The sequence below is a fragment of the Anastrepha ludens genome, chromosome 4 (genome assembly GCF_028408465.1).
Source record: "Anastrepha ludens isolate Willacy chromosome 4, idAnaLude1.1, whole genome shotgun sequence".
Classification (NCBI taxonomy): Eukaryota; Metazoa; Arthropoda; class Insecta; order Diptera; family Tephritidae; genus Anastrepha; species Anastrepha ludens.
The window spans coordinates 19,471,886-19,491,013 of record NC_071500.1 but is presented as its reverse complement, the minus strand read 5'-3'; the positions used below and the strand labels follow the sequence as shown (position 1 = coordinate 19,491,013).

Genomic DNA, 19,128 nt, shown 5'->3' with positions numbered 1-19,128 from the left:
GTCTTCATTAAAGTATTCTTCATTTAAAGCTGGACGTTCCCAATGAGGCTAAATATTCCATTGCTTGATTTCAGATTACTCCAATGGTGTTACTCCCCGAAGCAAAGTCGCAATGAATTGTGTTTTGGATAACAAATCAGTTATTTGTAATTGCAACTCCGAAAGAGAAATGATTACGGCATAATCCCAGTCAGACGACTTTTCAAACAGTTTTTGAAACGCTGACTGAATTGAAGTTGCAGGAAGAGCATCTCACGCACTAGCAAAAAATCATATTGCATTTTTCAGGTCGTAATTCCGCAGTGATTCATCGATAGTTACACCACGATCAGTAATGTGGCTTAAGAGCAATTTTTGTAGTTCAAAACGTTTTGATCCCCCGAATGCATTAGAGACATTACCGATATTTGGCCGTCGTAGCCTTTAACTCGTCTTCCTTAGGATTGCATGGAGCTTTATTAGTTCAAAGAAGTTCTTTTTCTGTAGGATTTTACGCACAAAGAAACTCTTTTATCTCTCTATTTAAGCAATTTTTGATTAAAAAAGGAGTATTTGCTTTGTTGGCTCTGGAAAAGATGGTCTGTGAAATTAGTCAAAAAAAAAAAGCTGATGTCATCCAAGTAGTCTTATTTCCTTTGCAGACAACAGACATATCAGTAAAACATTTGAATGAACACGTATTCGCAAATTTTCCAATAACAGTTATTTTTACTCTATGATTTCTAGCAGTATTTGTACTAGAAAAGCACGTTTTTCCCTCTGCACTAACCTTGTGCCTTGGAGCAGAGATTCCTTTTGAGCTTATGTGCGTTTTATTGTGTAAGAGCTTCCAAATTAAGGCAGACTTATCGGTATTGTATATCTGCGCTTTTGACAAATTTAAATCTATAATTGTCTTATTAAATTTGTGCGACGGTCGACGGAGTCACTCTTATTTGATGATTTTTGTCCTCAAATTTTTAGCCGTCGTATTCCATGCCTGCTCTTAAAGTTTGTCGTCAAGCCATTGCTAGCGCGGAAGCGTCCAGGCTTTTCATGAATTTTGTCATGCAATAGCGAGGCTTTCTCTTTAAGTATTTCACTTATAATTAGTAAGTTTGTGGCCCTCTGATTAGGAAACTAATTGAACAACGCCTTTTCCATTTCTTGAAACTCATAAATCTTAAGAGTTTTCCTTATACCTAGAATGGATTTAAATCGTGTAACAAACTTCTTTAGGGACTGCTAATTTTTATTTTTCAATGCGAGTTATTGTTGGTCTACGCACGTGAAAGTTTTCAGCTAACGCATTTGTGAAAATTTCCGCATTTAATTTGTTCGGAATGTTATTGTAGCTTTTTCTTTTTTTGTAAACAGCATAAAATTTTCTTAGCACTTGAATTAGATAGTACTTTCCCTTAATTCATCCAGCTGATTTAATTAAAAAAATGTCATTACCAGAATGACATCGACGGTATTTCCCGGAGCTTAATTCTCAAAAATTCAATGTAAAAAGGGAAGGCAAAAGACAGAAAATACAGAAAAAGAAAATGTTGGAAGTATCGAAGTAAAAATTTTCTAATGTGGCAATGTACTCAGTGTTCGCAAGGAAAAAAAATTGTGTTGCAAGTATCGAGGTTTGCAGGTATCGAGTTTCTACTGTATTAAGTTTCAGATCACAGATGCTGAGATCATCAACTTGGGACATTGCATCTTATAAGTATTCATGTTAAATTTATTAATCTTGTGTTTTTAGGTAAAGAAAATTTATGTACGAAATCTTCACAAATAAACATGATTCAAAAAAAGTCGGACAAACTGGCATGCATTTTTGAGTAGACGAGTGCACATTACGTATACGCACTGTAGGCCACTGTAGATTGGTTGAGTTACATGAGTGATGTATGATGCATGAGTGCATATGTATATTACTACATAAATGTGCAAATGCTTTATAAATTGCATTTTAAAGCTGACAAGTGTATGGGGATGTTAAAAATTACTAAGGGATTATGTTGACTTTTGACTGACTTTTTTTTTAAGGGAAATCAGAGTTCAAAACTACATAAGAAACATTTTTAAATTATATGTGCAATGAACAGCGCTTTGATTATAATGTAATTTCATTTTAATATAATATTAACCTTGCACATTTTTTAAATCTGAGTACTCGCACTAACCAAACGTAGGAATTGAAATAGTTTTTGATAGACGAACTTTTACTAATGAGGAGGCCGCCTGCCTAAAGCTTTGAAATGTTTATTCTATGCTGTCAAAAGCCAGTTACGGCTCGCGGCTACCAAAGCAGCAAAGGTCACGGGTATGCTAAGTAGATTAAATGCAAACATCGGTGGGCCAACACAGAGCAAAAGAAAGCTAATAATGGCGGCCCCAAGCTAACATTTTCGGTACGGCAGCGAAGTATGGGGAATTGTGCTAAACTACAAAGCCAAGCGCAAAGCACTGGAGGCTGTGCAATGAACAGCGGCACTCAGAGTTGCCTCAGCTTACCACACTGTCGCAAGCAATTTTTGTGATCAGCCGACAGATTCCCCTTGATCTCATGGTCCGGGAGCGAATGGATGCGTGGGACTACAAGAAGAAACACGTCATCACTAGCTTTTCAGAATGGAGATGCCAAACCATGTTGCGGATACTGAATCGAGTAGCAGATGGCCGGCGAAACCTATTCCATCAATTGACAAATGGATCCAAAGGAACTTCGGGGAAGCGAACTACTTCTTAACTCAGTTACTCTCGGGTCACAAATACTTCCGGAGATACCTATACTGTATGGGCAAGGTAAACGATTTCCAGTGCATATACTGCGAAGAGCTGAGCGATGACACGTTTTTTAGTTGTAACAGATGGCTCGCGGAAAGTAATGCTCTCAGAGAACAGATCGGCGATATCGCGCCGAGCAATATAATCAGTAAAATGCTCGAACGCGAAGACAGCTAGAACGCTGTAAAGAAATGCATCGAGAACGTACTACGGAAAAAACAGATTGGCCTAGAGACTGTGCAGCAAAACGAAGCCGCACAGATAGAGACGTAAGAAGACGATCCTATAGCATGAAAGCTTGCTACAAATATGGTGGACACAGACGTGGGTGAATAGAATGGGTCCTTTATAGATGCCGTTTTAGGCCCTCTTGAAGTAATATAGAAAGCAGTTCCGGGAAGGGTGTCTCCCCAGAAGGAGAGGAGGGATCGGGGATCGGTTTAGTGCGAAGGCATTTGCTGCCTAATGCTATACACATGCTTCGATATTTTCTACTATTCTAGGCGGCCATCACTGCCTGTTCCAGTATATAAATAGATCGAACTGCCCAATTGGCGATAAAGTCTTTATTGCCGATTAACTATCTAAAGAGGTGAGTACAGGTTGAACGTCCAAGCCTTCGGTAAGGTTTATGCTGGCGCAGGAGGAGATTATTTGTACCTTGGACTAAAACAGAAGACGATAAACACCCAATGCAATGGAAAATTGAATATCAGGTTATCAATGGCGCGCTGGCTAGTTAATCTTTGTATCAATTTATGCATACCCATGATGGACCAAATTAATGACCCTATCGGAAAATTTATTATACTTTGCAAATGGCATTGTATGTCAATCATATTTGACTCTTGGTAACTAAACAGCTGAAGTATATAAACATATTACACGTATAACAATTTTCTATGGCAGCTTTTTTAGACCTGGAAAGGGCCTTTAATAACACATATATCAATAGTAAGTATCGGAGTCAATGACTGCTTCAGTAACTGGATCCAATGTATGCTTCAGAACAGAACTATTCTAGCGTCAAATGGAGACGCATCGGTTACGCAATTTAAAAGCAGAGGCAATCCACTTGTTGAGGTCCTCTCTCTACTTCTATGGACCCTAGCTCTAAACAAGATTTTACTGCGACTCAGCAGAGGGGGAGTGAAGGTTGTCGCGTATGCAGATTACGTCGGGATTCTATGAACAGATTTATTTCCTTCTATAGGGTGGGCCATGTAAAATTTGATTTTTGAATCGGCTATAAAAAAAAAACTAATCAATATTTTTTCAAATTTTTATTTTATTTTGAAGATTGAACATTGTCATTTATGAATGAAAAATAATATCGCTCAAATGACTGCCACGACTGTCTTTACAGTAGGCCATTCGATTAACCCAATTTTTAAGCACATTTTCGATTGTTTGGGCTCCAATTTCATGAATGGCAACTTCGATTTCGTGTTTTAAAGCATCAATCGTCTCTGGATGGTTCGCATAGCATTTGTCGGTAACGGCTCCCCACAAAAAATAGTCCAACGAGCTTAAATCACAGCTCCGAGGCGGCCAATTGATATCGGAATTCAAAAACGGTAGCCAAAAGTTCGAGTGTAACTCTGGCAGTGCGACAAGTTGCACCGTCCTGTTGAAACCAAATATCGTCCATGTCATCCTCTTCAATTTTTGGAAACAAAAACTCGTACTATTAGCGAAATACTAGAAGGAGCGAAATACTAGGAGGAGAAGGGGAAAAATATCCCACGCGAAAGGAATGGGACTTGAATTCAGTGGGCTAAGAGAATACAACTGCCTATCACACTGAAGAACTTAATAATTTAGCGCATGCGACAAACTGGGTACCTGGCAATAGAAACATAGAAGGAAATGAGTAAGCAGATGAACTGGTAAGACAGGGGTATCCTATAACGAGGGTGAAGCAAAATAAATAGGCTATCCCCAAGAGCGGAACAAAACTATTGGACTAACACGGATACCGGGAAAATCACTAAGCAAACCTAGCTCTATTTTAACCAATCCAGAACTGACAAGTTGTTAAGAAAGCTTCGAGCAGACATGTTCAGAATTACACCAACAATAACCGGCCACGGTCCTTTGGGACCCCATGTCAGGGAGCTGAGGCGGCCGTAGAACAATAGATGTAGAAGCTAGAACCAAGAAGAATCTAAGGAAACAGTTTTTCATTATTTGTGTCAGGACCGAGGTCTAGATACTCTACGGCATAGAATTCTGGGCGAATTCTCGTTGGTCAACTTGACAGAAATTGCAGAAAAGAAATCTTGTGCTAATTGGGTCTGTGCTGTGTTACTCAGACAAAACCTTCACCACCACATAAATATGTAAACAGACAGCCAATGGACTGCGTAAGGGCCAAAGCAAAGATTTACTTAACTCAAAATATTTTTGTTTGTGAAGATTTAAATTCAGTTTAATTATTTACAATTAAATTTGGAAAATCAATTTTGTGAACCTTGTATGAGTAAGTTAAGCAGATGTTTAAGTTAACAAAACAACAGGTATAAGGCTGTGTTTACAGATTTAGTTCAAAAATGAATTTTTTTATACTAATGAGCGGTAGAAAACCGTTCAAGATAAACATTCTAAGCATTTTCCTTATTCCCGGTGCTCAAAACACTTAGCAAGTGATAAGGGATCAAGAGAAAAATACCACAAAAACGGCTTCAGAGCTTTAAAACTTAGAAAAAACGAGAGAATTTATATATTAAAAAAAAAAAAAATTACCGTAAATAACAATCGAAAAAGGTGTATATACGTAGGAACTGCACCTGCATGCACCCCACATAACTACGCGACTGCTAAATTGCATGCTTTCTAGTTTCCACCACCTGCACACAGCTGCACGTTAAAGCAAACGCTTTCATGGGGAAAAAAGAAAACGAAATCAAGCGCGAGTTTATGACAAAAAAGTTGAGTCACAAAAAGTAAATCGTACACGCGCACGTTGCACCTTCAATGATGGCGCTGAGGTGTAACATTTTTTCGAAAAAATCGGAAAAGGAATAAAAGTTCCATCGGAGAGGCGACAGTTGTAGCAAAGCGTATACGTGCACACATTTGTGTTCAAAATAGCAGCAGCGCGACATGTTGCAAAGTTTTCACTTTATATTTAATTTTTATAATAAAAATAGAGTTAATAATAAAACAATAAAGCTTTTAATTTAGAGTTTCAAACTTTGTGCAAAATATTAATATAGGATATTCAAAAAATTGTCTCGAAGGTTCCAAACTTTTTCATAAGTGAAATGGTTGTCTTTTTAATAAGAGGTTTAGTAAAAATTTCGAGTATGTGGTTTTATAGCCCATTGAATTTTGGTATATTAAAGTGCAAGTTTGAAGTGGCTCAAAAACCGTGTTGATATTTGATATTTTTTGTTTGCTGGCGTAGTGTAAATCTGAAAATCGGCATAACAAAATTTTCGAGCATTTGTTATATTTTTATTTATTTTTTTTTATTACTATTGCAATCTATTGTAGTTAACAAAACTAATAAGCAGTTTATTTTACTTATATTTAATTAAATTAAAACATCTCAAGTAAAGACAAAATTTTATGAAAAGACATCATGCGGTTTCGTCCTTTTTAATCTTCTCGTGCGGTCATCAGTTACAAGTAGTTTGGCTGCTTTATCATTGATGTGCTGCTGAAGTCTCTCTTTATGTTTATTTGCGAATTTTTTTTATGACATCCGCAATGGTGTCTATATTAAGATCCTTATGTAGATTGCAATTACGAATGTACCACGGCACTCTAACGATGTCGCGTAATACTTTATTTTGGAATCGTTGATTGATGTTTTTGTTGCTTTCACTGGTACAGCCCCAGAGCTGTATGCCATATGACCACACTGGTTTCAGTATTTGGTTGTATAAAAGTATTTTGTTATAAATAGAGAGTTTAGAATGTCAGCCTAACAGCCAATACATTTTCTTGTATTTAAGAATTAACTCCTCGTGTTTTTTCTTGACATGTGCTTTCCATCTCAGCTTAGCATCTAAGGTCATTTGTAGATATTTTGTCGTATTTGCATGCGGTATTGCCATATTATTGATAAATATTGGTTTATATTTTATATTTCTATTAGTGAAGTCAACATGCACAGACTTGGTTTCGTTTAACTTGGCACGCCATTTTTTGGTCCAATTTTGAATTGCATTTACTGATGCTTGTAACTTCTTAATTGCTTCTAAGTGTTTTTCATCAGTTGCTAATACTGCAGTATAATCGGCAAATGTTGCAGTTGTTGTATTGCTGCATGTGGGTATATCGTTAGTATACAAGAGATACAAAACTGGCCCGAGTACACTGCCTTGCGGGACACCTGCATTAATATCTTTCAGTTCTGAATAGACATCTGCTTGCTTTATTCTAAAGTATCTGCTCGTTAAGTAGGATTTTCAAATGTTTGAGTACTGGATTGGTAGAACTGCTTGAAGTTTATGGATTAGTCCCTCACGCCATACTTTATTAAAAGCTTGCGATACATCCAGAAATACCGCAGAATAGATTTGTTTTTCTTCCAGTGATTTTTCAATTACATGAGTAATGCGGTGCACTTGATCAATCGTTGAGTGCTCATTTGGAAACCAAATTGATGGTTTGGTACAAGGCATTTTGCATCTAACAATGGTTTTAATCTTTTTAGCAAGATTTTTTCAAAAAGCTTAGATAAAATTGGTAACAACGATATTGGTCGGTATGATGTTACATCGTGTGGTGGCTTTCCTGGTTTTGGAAGCATAATAACTTCCGATATTTTCCATTGCTGCGGTACATATTCTAAACGAAATGCAACATTAATCAAATGTGTCAATTTGACAATAGCATTACTGGGCAATTCTTTTAATATTTTCCCTGTTATAAGGTAATAACCGGGTGCTTTTTTGCTATCTATTTTATTTTTAATAGTGTCCTTTACCTCTTTAAAGGAAGTCAGGAGGATTTTATTGATTTTTTGTCGAATAGGATGAGGTATATTTTCTAACTCATCTCCTTCGTTAGGATGAAAAATGTTTTGAAGATATTCGGTAAATCTTTCAGCTTTTTGTTCGTTAGATTTGGCCCAGCTGCCATCATAATTTTTTATTGGTGGGGAATGCATAATAGGCCTTTTCAAGGTTTTAGTTGCTTTCCAAAGTGAATAGTCCGTACGTATTTGTTATATGGCAAAAATATATATCACCGTCAGAAAACTTATATTATATGAACAAATTGCCTAGAATTTAGAGTTATTTAAAAAAAAAACTTTCTGACTAAAAGTGTTCTGTTTTGTTGAAAATCTGTTTGAATTTGATATTTTAAGGGGTTAGGTAGGTACGTAGGTGTAGTGGTTGCCGTTTGACACACCTAGGCTTGCTGTAGACCCATTGTGATACCACCTCATTGAACCAACCTGTGACTTTGATATATCTAACAAGACTTGTTATTTGGCTACTTCTGCCAAGTTATTCAGGGAGCTTTTTCCTAGAATATTAAACCTGCTTCTATCCAGAGCCATGCACCCGCATAGAAAGTGTTCTATAGTCTCTTCTTCTTCAATGTCGTTAAAGCTTCTGCAATAGTCGTTATAGGGCGCTCCCAGTCTACTGGCATGCCTGCCATTCCATTATGATTTCTTTGAATTGGCGTACATGAATGAAAAAAACTAATGAACCTTTTGAAATGAATCATAGCTTGTTCCCTTCAGTATTCAATTTTCTTCTATTTGAACTAACAAAATAGATAAAAAAAATTTTTTCAAGATTTTTATACAAAGTTGAAGTGAATTTTTTTTTTATAGAAAGGCATTTTTTTCTTTAAAACCTCCAAAAAGTTGAAGTTTTGGAATTTCTCTCAGTTTTCTTAGTTCATCTAGAATGAAAAATCATGATAATTAGAAATCCATTTGAATTTTTTGCTTTAGATAATAATTACGTGCTGTATCTTGTACGCCAGTTGGAAACTCTAGCGCTGCAGCGCTCTACTAGTTTCTATGTTAAACATTTTTTTCAACTTATTTTAACCAGTACAAAAATTTTTTATACTTTTTAAATGTTCTTTAAAAGATAGAAAAAACTTTGCAGTGCTAAATTAATTTTTTCCTTAAAAACAAAAAAAATCGCAAAGAGATGCAATTTTTAGACCTCATAAACCAGGCTCCCCCCTTAAAGCTTTCAGGGCCGATTGACTATCTGAATATGTGTTTACAGGTATATCTCTAGTTGTGAGGTCACTTTTATTTAGGGCTAGCAGGTCTTTTCTGATAGCCAATATTTCAGCTTGATGCCAATATTATTGTCCATTACCCCTTTGTCGCTGCCCATTCATCGCTGCCGTGGTCGTAGTCTTTAGTGCCCCGCTTATGCAGAGACTAGCATCCCTTTGAATACTTTCTAGGCATTTTACTGTTGTTCTTTTCTCGAGTGTTGGCCACCAGACTAAGACACCGTATGCCATGATAGGCCTTATCACTGCTGTACTATTTTTGGCGTTAGGCCCCATTTTGCCCTACAATTCTTTTGCATGTATAGAGCACTATGGCTGCTTTTTTACTTACTCTATCATTAATCGTATGTTTCTACGAGAGCTTCCTATCTAATACTAGACCTAGGTAGCTTGCCTCTTCTCTAATTCACAGTGTTTTCACTGCATTTTCTGGTGAACATGATTAGTTCTGTTTTGTTGGGATTTATCCCATGACCACTCAATGCAGCCCACCGGTTTACATCGTTCATTTTTTTGCATTTGCATTATGTTGAAGAGGGTATCTGGGAATTTCCCTCTTATTAATATTGCAACATCATATGCGTAGGCCACTACGTGTATTCTCCTTTCCTTTAGATTCTTCAATAATTGATACATCGCCAGAGTCCACAGCAGAGGAGAAAGTACACCACCCTGAGGGGTACCCCTCTTGACGGATCTGCGTATCGAAGGGGTTACATGCTGTTAGAATTTTCAAAAAATCATTTTTTTTTATTTTTCTTAATGTGCATATATAAGGTGGCGCAAAAGTAACCTTGCGATGTTTTTTGGCTGTAATTTAAAAAAAAAGAGAAACTTTGATTCTTCTTGTGGATTATTTTTATTTGGTCTTATTTAAGAATACACACAGAAAATTTAATATCGTTCCGGTGAATATTTTTGAAGCTCCACGCAAATTTGGAAAGGCGTTTCGAGAATTTTCATCCCTTGTAAAGTGCTTTTCAAACTGTAAACGCGTTTTTCTCAAAATAGTGTATTCAACATGATTCGAAAACGGCTAGACCGATTAGTCTCAAATAACACGAGATTTTTAAATATATTTTTTAGTAATTAATAGAAGATTTTTTATCACCAATAAATATTTTTTATAAAGAATTTAAGGCTGAAATTTTGGTCAAAAATAGATTTTTTTTTGAGAAACCGCCATTTTGCCGAACAAATTTATTTTACTTATTCCTTCGATTAATTAGTAGATTTAACATTACTTTAACGAAATCTGTATGGTTTTTCAATTTTAGAGGATCCGCTTCAGATATATAGTGGTCACCGCAAAACGTCTTTTTTGAGAGAAGCTACCGGAGATCAGCTGTAGCTCCTTTCCAAATACATATTTTTACTAATAAAAAAAAAAAAAATAATTGGCGCGTACACTTCTGTTAGGTGCTTGGCCGAGCTCCTCCTGCTATTTGTGGTGTGCGTGTTGATATTGTTCTACAAATGGCCGACTCCGAACGGCAGATATTTTTATGAGGAGCTTTTTCATGGCAGAAATACACTCGGAGGTTTGCCATTGCCTTCCGAGGGGCGACCGCTATTAGAAAAATGTTTTTTTATTAATTTTGCTTTCACTGAGATTCGAACCAACGACCTCTCTGTGAATTCCGAATGGTAATCACGCACCAACCCATTTTTACTAATACTAAGTCTTAAAATACAGTTAAAAGATAACATAATATGTGTAAAAAGTTTGAGATCAATAAGTTTAAAAGTTTTCTCAGAAAAAGTTCTGGAAAATTCGCTTTTATCGGCCTTTTAATTATATATAATCCTTTAGTTAAAAGGTTTTTGTTTTTGTTTCTGAAACTATATTTTCATTAAAACAAATTAAAAAAAAAATTATCAGAGCTCTTCAAAATACGCGCTGCTATTTCTGTGAACGCAGGTGTGCATACAGATATAAAGTTCACATATGGCTATAAATCGCGTTTTCGACTAAACGTCCCTAGAAACAAGTAATAGCGCGGTGTTGAATGAGAGTGTGTGTGTGTATGTGTGTGGTTGTAGACATTAAAATCAGATTTTGCCGCTACTAGCAACAGTCCGCTGACAGAGTATTTCCTCACCGTGTGCGCTTGCTGCAAAAACGGCTGCCGACTGCAGTTTTAACTTTTTTGTTCGGTTTTGCTTGTGATCCTTTTTTCACCTAGTCACTGGGGTCACGTTTGTACTTATAATGACAGCATAAACTGCAGGTTCAAATATATGAATATTTTTTACCCCATTTTCTATTTCGCTACTAGTTGCTTTTACTAAGGCTGCTAACGTTGGCGCAATTCATTTCAGTTAACTGGGGATATTGCCAAGCTCAGTTAAATTTCTCAAACAACAAAAAAAAGTTTAAGTTTTCAATGCAGCTTTAATGAAAGAATTAAAGGCAGTGATAAAAGAATGCAATGTGGTGAACATTAATGGAGTTTATAACAATAAGAATTTGCAGTCTATGCAATGAATAATGTGAGCGCAGGAATAAATGAACAAAGGAGTTTAGCCAAACTGCGTGCAGCTTGCATTTGCTGCTAATATAACAATTGCTTTGGTATAACTTTTTAGTATACTCAGCATTATTCATTATTATTATTATGGAATTCACAAGGGAGTCCCAGAAGCGGGAGTCCAGCCAACACCTGGTAGTGACAAATGGATGCCGAAGCGCAGAAAGCAGGCTGTTCGTATAGAGAAATAAAATTTCTAGTTTGAAATAAATCTAATTATAATCTGTTTTTGGAATCAATATGTTTTACCTAGGAACAACGTGAATATTATGTATATTAGGTTGGGGAATAAGTTCGTAGCGCTTTTACCGAAGACATCAATTTAAAAAAAAAACAAGGTAGAAAGGAGAAGATGGTCACTTCCCTGGTTCACAATTCAAGCGAAGTTTCTTCATCTGGTAGCAAAGCTAGAGTGTATTGCCAAGGCTAAGTTTAAGACTACCTGCAGCAGAGGTCACGGGTATGCTAAGTAGATTAATGGCAAACATCGGTGGGCCAACAGAATCACACACATCGAGAGCGTACTACGAAAAAAAAGATTGTCATCGACACAGTGCCACAAAGCGAAGCCACACAGATAGAGACACAAGAAGATGAGATTATAGCAGGAAATCTGGCTACAAATATGGTGAACCCAGACGTGGGTGAATAGAATTGGTACTTTATGGATGCCGTTCTGGGCCCTCCCGAAGTAATATAGAAAGTTGTCCTGGGAAGGGTGTCACCCCAGAAGAAGAGGAGTGATTGTGTGAGTGGCCACACTACACGACTCAGTAGACGACGGCTGCTGTAAGCGCGAAGGTATTTTGAACCCTACTTCACCCACCAAAAAACAAAAAATGGCAACCTTTGCGATTAAATCGCATTTCTTCCAACTTCGAAGATTTGTTTCTTCCGAATATAATTGGATCAATGCCTGATTGTAAGATTAATGATTATGAATGGATATTCCGAAACATATTAGCTTAGCTGACTCGCTAGGCAAGCTGCGTTGAAGGCTATGTTGTCGCCATTTTGCAGCTTTCTTCTGGTCAACTCCGGTAAGCGTGTCGAACTTGCAGGAAACATTTCACTTATCTGGATTCCAGGGCATAGAAACATAGAGGAAAATGAAATTGCCGATGAGCTTGCCATTAAACAATGTCGTTTTTGTTTTTGTAGTAGCATAGACATTCCCCATACATATACTGGGGAATGCTGCTGAAGTCACAGTCCTTAATCGGATATAAATGCGGGTCGTTGCGGTAACTTAGAACCGACTGCCGTGGAAACGACCAGAAAAGGTTCGATAGTACCGCTTTAGATGACCTGATCTCAGACATTGGTCCCCGATTACCGCTGTTGAAGAAAAACTGCACAATTTCTGGATTTGAAAAACGCAAGACAGATGGAGTATGCTATCTCAAAAACACTTTGGCCTCAGTACGACAGACGCAGTACGCTTAAAGTGCCACCTTTCAATTTCCAAACTCATAGTGGTGATCATCGGCCACTGGGTGATGGGACCTCATGCGGAGAGATTTGACCTTCCACTCAACACCCATTGCAGCAGCTGTGGGGATCCTGCACAGAAAGAGACCGTTGAGCACTTGAGCGACCATACAGGTCTGTCAGCTCGCCAATACGGTTTCCGAAAGCATCGCAGTGTATTAGATGCAATAATAGAAGTATGTGAAATAGCAAAAATGCTATCTGCACAGTCGTGACCAAATACTGATGGCACTTCGGAGTATGAATGTGCCGAATTATCTGATAAAGCTAATTGCTTCATACTTTGATAACAGAACCCTATGGTATAATACCAACCGTAGGCCCCAAAAGCTATAAGGTAACTGGAGGAGTTCCTCAAGGCTCTGTACTAGGCCCGACTTTGTGGAATATTATGTATGATGGAGTGCTACGCGTTGAATAGCATGAACAAGCCAGCATTGTTGGGTATGCAGATGACCTAGCTGTGGTAGTCGTTGGGAAAACGCTAAAAGAGGTCTCACGAAGAGTAGAGTACACCATCAATAAAATTAAGCAATAGTCACAAAAGTCTGGGCTAAGACTAGCATACCATAATACCGAACTGGTTCTCATAAGTTCTAGACAAAAAGTTGAAAACCTTCAAATACAAGTTGATGGTCACAATAAAGCATCTCCAGATACCATAAAATATTTAGGAGTAATGATCGACAGAAGGCTTGATTTTAAAAAGCATCTGGAATATGCAAGCTCCAAAGCTGCAAAATCCTGCGCGGCTTTATCGCGACTGATGTCGAATGGGGGTGGACCAAGACAAAAAATGAGAGGATTGTTAGCAAGCGTCGATCCTGTTTTACGCTGTGGAAGTGTGAGGCGACGTAGTGAAATATCCCAGCTACTTGAAGCATGCTAAACGGCTGTACAGATTGTGCAATGTGAGAACCATTGGAGGCTATGGAACCATATCTGACGATGCAGCAGTGGTAATAGCAGGCAGCGATACACAAGTGAAATGCATGAAACAAAAATACCAGCAAGCAAAAAACGCGTGGGTATCTGGTAACAACGCCTCACTGAGGGACGCCCTACAGAGGATCGATGATACCGCTCTGCAAAACTGGCTGACCAATTGGAACGATAGTAGGAAGGGAAAAACCACTTTCACTATGATATGTCGGGGACATACAGAAATGGATGCGGAGAGCACATGGAAACGTTACCTTCATGCTGACATAGTTTTTAACTGGGCATGGCTTTTTCAGGCAGTATTTGCTCAAATACAAGTATGAGTCGGCTCATACGTATCTTTAGAAGATTTCACCTCCCAGGTCCGTATACCAAAAAAAAAATCACTTTCTTTGCAAATGTCCGGGTCTAGCGGCTAAGCGCTGAAGGTTCCTTAGTGTGTCTTTTAGGGATAGTCGCTGGCAGTTCTCCCGTTTATCTGCTCCAAGACTGGTTGCTAGATGGGATATAGATGTATATGTTTTTTTTTTCTCTAGCGCTAATTGCAGTGTACCCGTGGTACTCTTGCCGTCTAATCGACCTATCTAATTACCTACCTAGATCTTCTTATTGGTGTGGACCTATTTTACTTTCAGTCTGTGGAACTAAGGTTGAGCTTAACTTGCCCTTAGCAAAAAAAATTCTTTCTATGGCTGGAGAGTGGCAGAAAATCTCTCCGAATATGGAGTGAGAAGCCCATTGAAAACCTGCATAAACTCACCCGCGGTTAAGAGCCAAGCACTTTATATTACTCAAGAACTTGTTCTATGTTATGGCAGTTTAATAATAATAGTTTTAATAAATGTATTATAGTAAATAGAACTTTGGCGGCCGCCGTAGCCGAATGGGTTGGTGCGTTATTACCATTCGGATTTCACAGAGACGTCGTTGGTTCGAATCTCGGTGAAAGCAAAATTAATAAAAACATTTTTCTAATAGCGGTCGCCCCTCGGAAGGCAATGGCAAACCTCCGAGTGTATTTCTGCCATGAAAAAGCTCCTCATAAAGATATCTGCCGTTCGGAGTCGGCTTGAAACTGTAGGTCCCTCCATTTATGGAACAACATCAAGACGTACACCACAAATAGGAGGAGGAGCTCGGCCAAACACCTAACAGAAGTGTACGCGCCAATTAAATAGAACTTTGTTAAATTAGCTCGACCATATGTTTCCCTATGTTCGATGATTTTCGAAATTCCCTTAGTTAAAAGCGTAATTGATTATTTAGCTACTGGTTGCAAAACGTGTACCCCTGACATTTACTGCTTTCAAGTAAAAGTGAGGCAAGCAATGTTCAATAAACTAATGACGAGATACTGTCGTCGTGCACTTTCACATACTCGCACACACATTAATACGCATACACAATTTCTACACTAAAGGTGTAATTGCTCAGTGTTAAACCTTCACGCAGAAAATAGTTTTCTTGTTTTAACTTTGTTCTGAGCAACTCAACGATAATGGTGTTCAATGTGTTCAAAATGTTTCGTGTGTGAGTGCGCTTTTCTGCTGTTTGCTGTTGCAACTTTGTCAACTCAGTTGGCAAAGTATCAGAAATCGATGCCATTAAAGAGTTGCCGTAATTAAATTTCAAAGCCATTCTCTGAAAGTAGTCGTAAATGTAATGGAGAAGACGAGTGTAACACATTCAGTTGAGATGTGAGCGCATCAGTTGGAGTACTCATTCAGCATATTTTTCCTTTAAAATGATACAATTTTAACTAAAAATAAGATTTGTTTTAGTCTTTAATTGTAATTGGGGTTACAGTTACGCATTTTTTCAACTAATCCAAAGGAAGAAAAAATGCTTTGGAAGTTTTAGCTTAGCCACTTGAGGTTCTCTAGCGATATAATAGCACTGCTGGGAGTTTACATATAAAACCCTTTATTACTAAATGAATTACGTGTGAATAGTGCAAATCTGTTATCAAAAATTTCATAATCAAAACTCCAAAAATCATATCACAATTTTGTAACAGAAAAGTATGAAAAGTGGCATTTTTGGTGAATTCGCAAATTTTGAATTTGATAAAATTTCAGAGCTGCACTCTGGCGCGCCCCAACTGTCGCAATTACAAGTATTAGAAATGATAAAGCGTTCCTTGCTTTTTATAATACAACAGAGAGAAACCGTTTGCCTTCTAAAATGCTAAAAGCTCTGAGTGTAACTGCTCAAACGTGTGGTTGCGTATACGCACTGGCGCCAACGAGCTCAAGTAAGCGGCGCTAACTGCAAAGCATTCAATTCCGCCTTAATCTTATTTTAAGTAATAAATACCTGTCTTCAATTTCTGAAACAGTCACAGATTTTATATAGTACATCCGACTTCAATTCTCAAATTTTTAAAAATTTATCAAACATTTCAACACTTACATACCTTTAGGGGTTTCAGCCATTTTATTTGGAAGCATATCCTGATGGACATTTTCGCCTACGTTTGGAATATGGTAATAATTCGAAAGCATATATGGCTAATTTATTCATGGCTTTGGGACTATACCATATACCCACTAAGGATTTTTACTCAATGATATGTGGCCTCAATCCAAACCGATTTAGAAATTGCGTAAAATTAAATAAGAACAATTTTAGAATGGTAACAGGAATTCTCACAGTGCATTGTATATTGCAACATCGTCTAACCAAGCTAGGAATATATTGTAAAATAATTTGCATGCTCCATAGGAAGCCTGGCTGTTCTCGATCCTGCAGAATGAAGAGTAGATTATAGAACTCGTTCATCTAGAAAACTGAATTTGATTTAAACATATTTTCGAATATATTTTAAAATATATTTGTGGTGCACCTAAGGGTGCACGTTGATAAAATAAATAAGACTCGAACACAAGAGCACCCAAAAAATTACTATGCCAAGGTGGAGAAGTAAGGAATTCTTGGTTCAAAAAGTTCAGTCTACAAAAAGAAATAACCATTAACGGGCTGGTGCTGATCAATTTGGACGGGACCCGCGTCATCATAGTCTGCAACCCATAGTTTGATAGAAATACCCATCAAGCTACGGAATAGCCTTAAAGATCTGGACCTAGGCTTAGCGGTTATCTTTACGAATGATTTAAGAATAAATATTAAGGACGCAAGTGACATCTTCTCATCATCAGCATCAGTGCATCAGCTGAACCTAAGTGTAAGGCTACCTGACTATTGAAGGGTTTTTCAAGTTGAGTTAATACCTATAAAAGAGTCTGCATTGTGGCTTAATGCTGGTTTATTGCAGCACAACTCATCATTACCTACTATGACAGTCAAGTCGTCATAAAGTCTCTACAGTGCAAGAATGCGTCCTCCAAAGTAACAAATTAATGTGGAATTAATCTTACAGAACCTACTATGCAGTGCACCACGAACGTTCTCTGGCTTTATATCCACAGATAAATTCTTGAAAATTGCAACGCAGAAACGTTGGCTACGAGGGCGACTGATCTTAAACCAGTCAATTCTGTCCAATATGTGGGCATCCCTTTATGCTCATGCAATCTCGGTCGGTATCACGCAAGCTAACAGTAGATTGACCACGAAGCCCACTTGCGAGATAACTCGAGAGGTTTAGACTAGGATAAATGAGCCCAGAATTAGGTCCCTAATTATTATAGTTAAGATCGCCCTTCCATTAGAACGGTGGGTGGTGTCATCATGGAGTACTGCCCAATGAGAACAGATGGAAAGCGTATGGATTTTCTCTCAAATGACTTCAGTAACAGTTAAAGGAACGAGGAACAAGTAGAAAGCCTTGCACACTTCGTGAACTTCTGCGCTGCAAGAACGGGATATAGCTGTCCAAGCAGTTGTGTCTTTCGATGCCCAGCAGAGTTAGAACTGGCAGCCATCCAGAGTAGTTTAACGCTAATCAGAGAGACGAAAAGGTTTCATCAGATTGGGTGTCAGTGGGAGAACTTCAGTCCAAACTAATGGTATCCCAATGGGCCTACAGGCCCAGGTATCTTTGTAGAGAGTGGAAACCAGTTTTGTACGAGAAATATGCATTTTCACACTCAAATCCTCAAAATATTTATTAATATTAATATTTCCTAAAAAATTTGCTGCTTTAGTACTTAATTAAGTTTTTTCTGTATATGCATATGTATATGTATATTCATAAACCAATTTGACTTGCAGATGCTGTAGTTAAGTAGTTATATTTTCCCTTTTAAAAATAAGAAATAACAATTTTTGAAAAATGCTGCTTTTTCATATTCCTCACTAACATTTCAATTACTTACGATTGTATGCCTGAAAGTTTTCAAAATTCATTTTTCTTTCTTTTCCTCTTTTCTGACCTTCTCCTCATTCCCATGTTACTCACCTCTATCCTGCGCTGTAAGCAATGACGATGACAGTGTCTGTTTCAACTTGCCGAATGTACCACCAGCATCGGGTTGATTTTGTGTGGATGGCGTCTCATCGGTGGCGACCATCTGCAAGATACCGAAAAAGTAAGAGTGAGTGAATTCCACTTTTTTGTTCATCTCTGAAATTGCAAGTAATTGAAAAATGTGATGAACAACGAAGTAACCCTATTTTCGTTATATTCTTTTTGTTGCCTCACAGGTGCATCATTTTAATTAAATTCTTGAAAAAAACAAAAAAAAAAAATAAAAAGAAATAATACCCCCCCTCTTTAGCTGGCTGTAAAAATTCTCTAAAGCCAGTGTGAAATTTGCGCTACTAATCAAGTGCAAAGACGCAATTGCTTTATGAGCGTTGCTCTCCCAAATGCTAGCACATTTTTTGGTGCCTCTTTTTCGCAGTTGACTCTGACTTTCAGGTTGGTATTTTTATGCACCTTTGTTCGTTTTATTTTCGGTTTTCATAGCGTTGCTATTTAGTGGCCATTGGCTTGATTTTTATACCGCTCTCGCCTATCACAAGCCCACCTGCGTTAAATGTGTTGTGCACACAACCATAAAACGTACGTAGATACTCACACATATGCGCATTTTTGTGGATCCTCATGAGTGTGTCTGGTATAAAAGAGCCTGTCTCCACAAAAAGGACCGCTAAATTACAATCAACTTAAAGCTTAATATCGGTGTATATCCACCTAATGCTGAAATACGAATGAATAGTACAATCAGTTACACATACATAGCCCTGCTGAATTATGCTCATATTCGTATAC

The 19,128-nt window shown here is 37.7% G+C and overlaps 1 protein-coding gene across 2 annotated transcripts in view; it reads right to left on the bottom strand.

Moving 5' to 3' along the window:
- LOC128860193 (regulating synaptic membrane exocytosis protein 1) overlaps window positions 1-19,128 on the bottom strand; it is a 265,936-nt gene that overhangs the window by 212,643 nt on the left and 34,165 nt on the right. For both annotated transcript variants that reach the window (XM_054097507.1, XM_054097506.1), the window contains exon 2: window positions 18,313-18,424. In XM_054097507.1, the coding sequence (XP_053953482.1) occupies window positions 18,313-18,424 (112 nt within the window). The remainder of the gene's footprint in view (window positions 1-18,312; window positions 18,425-19,128) is intronic.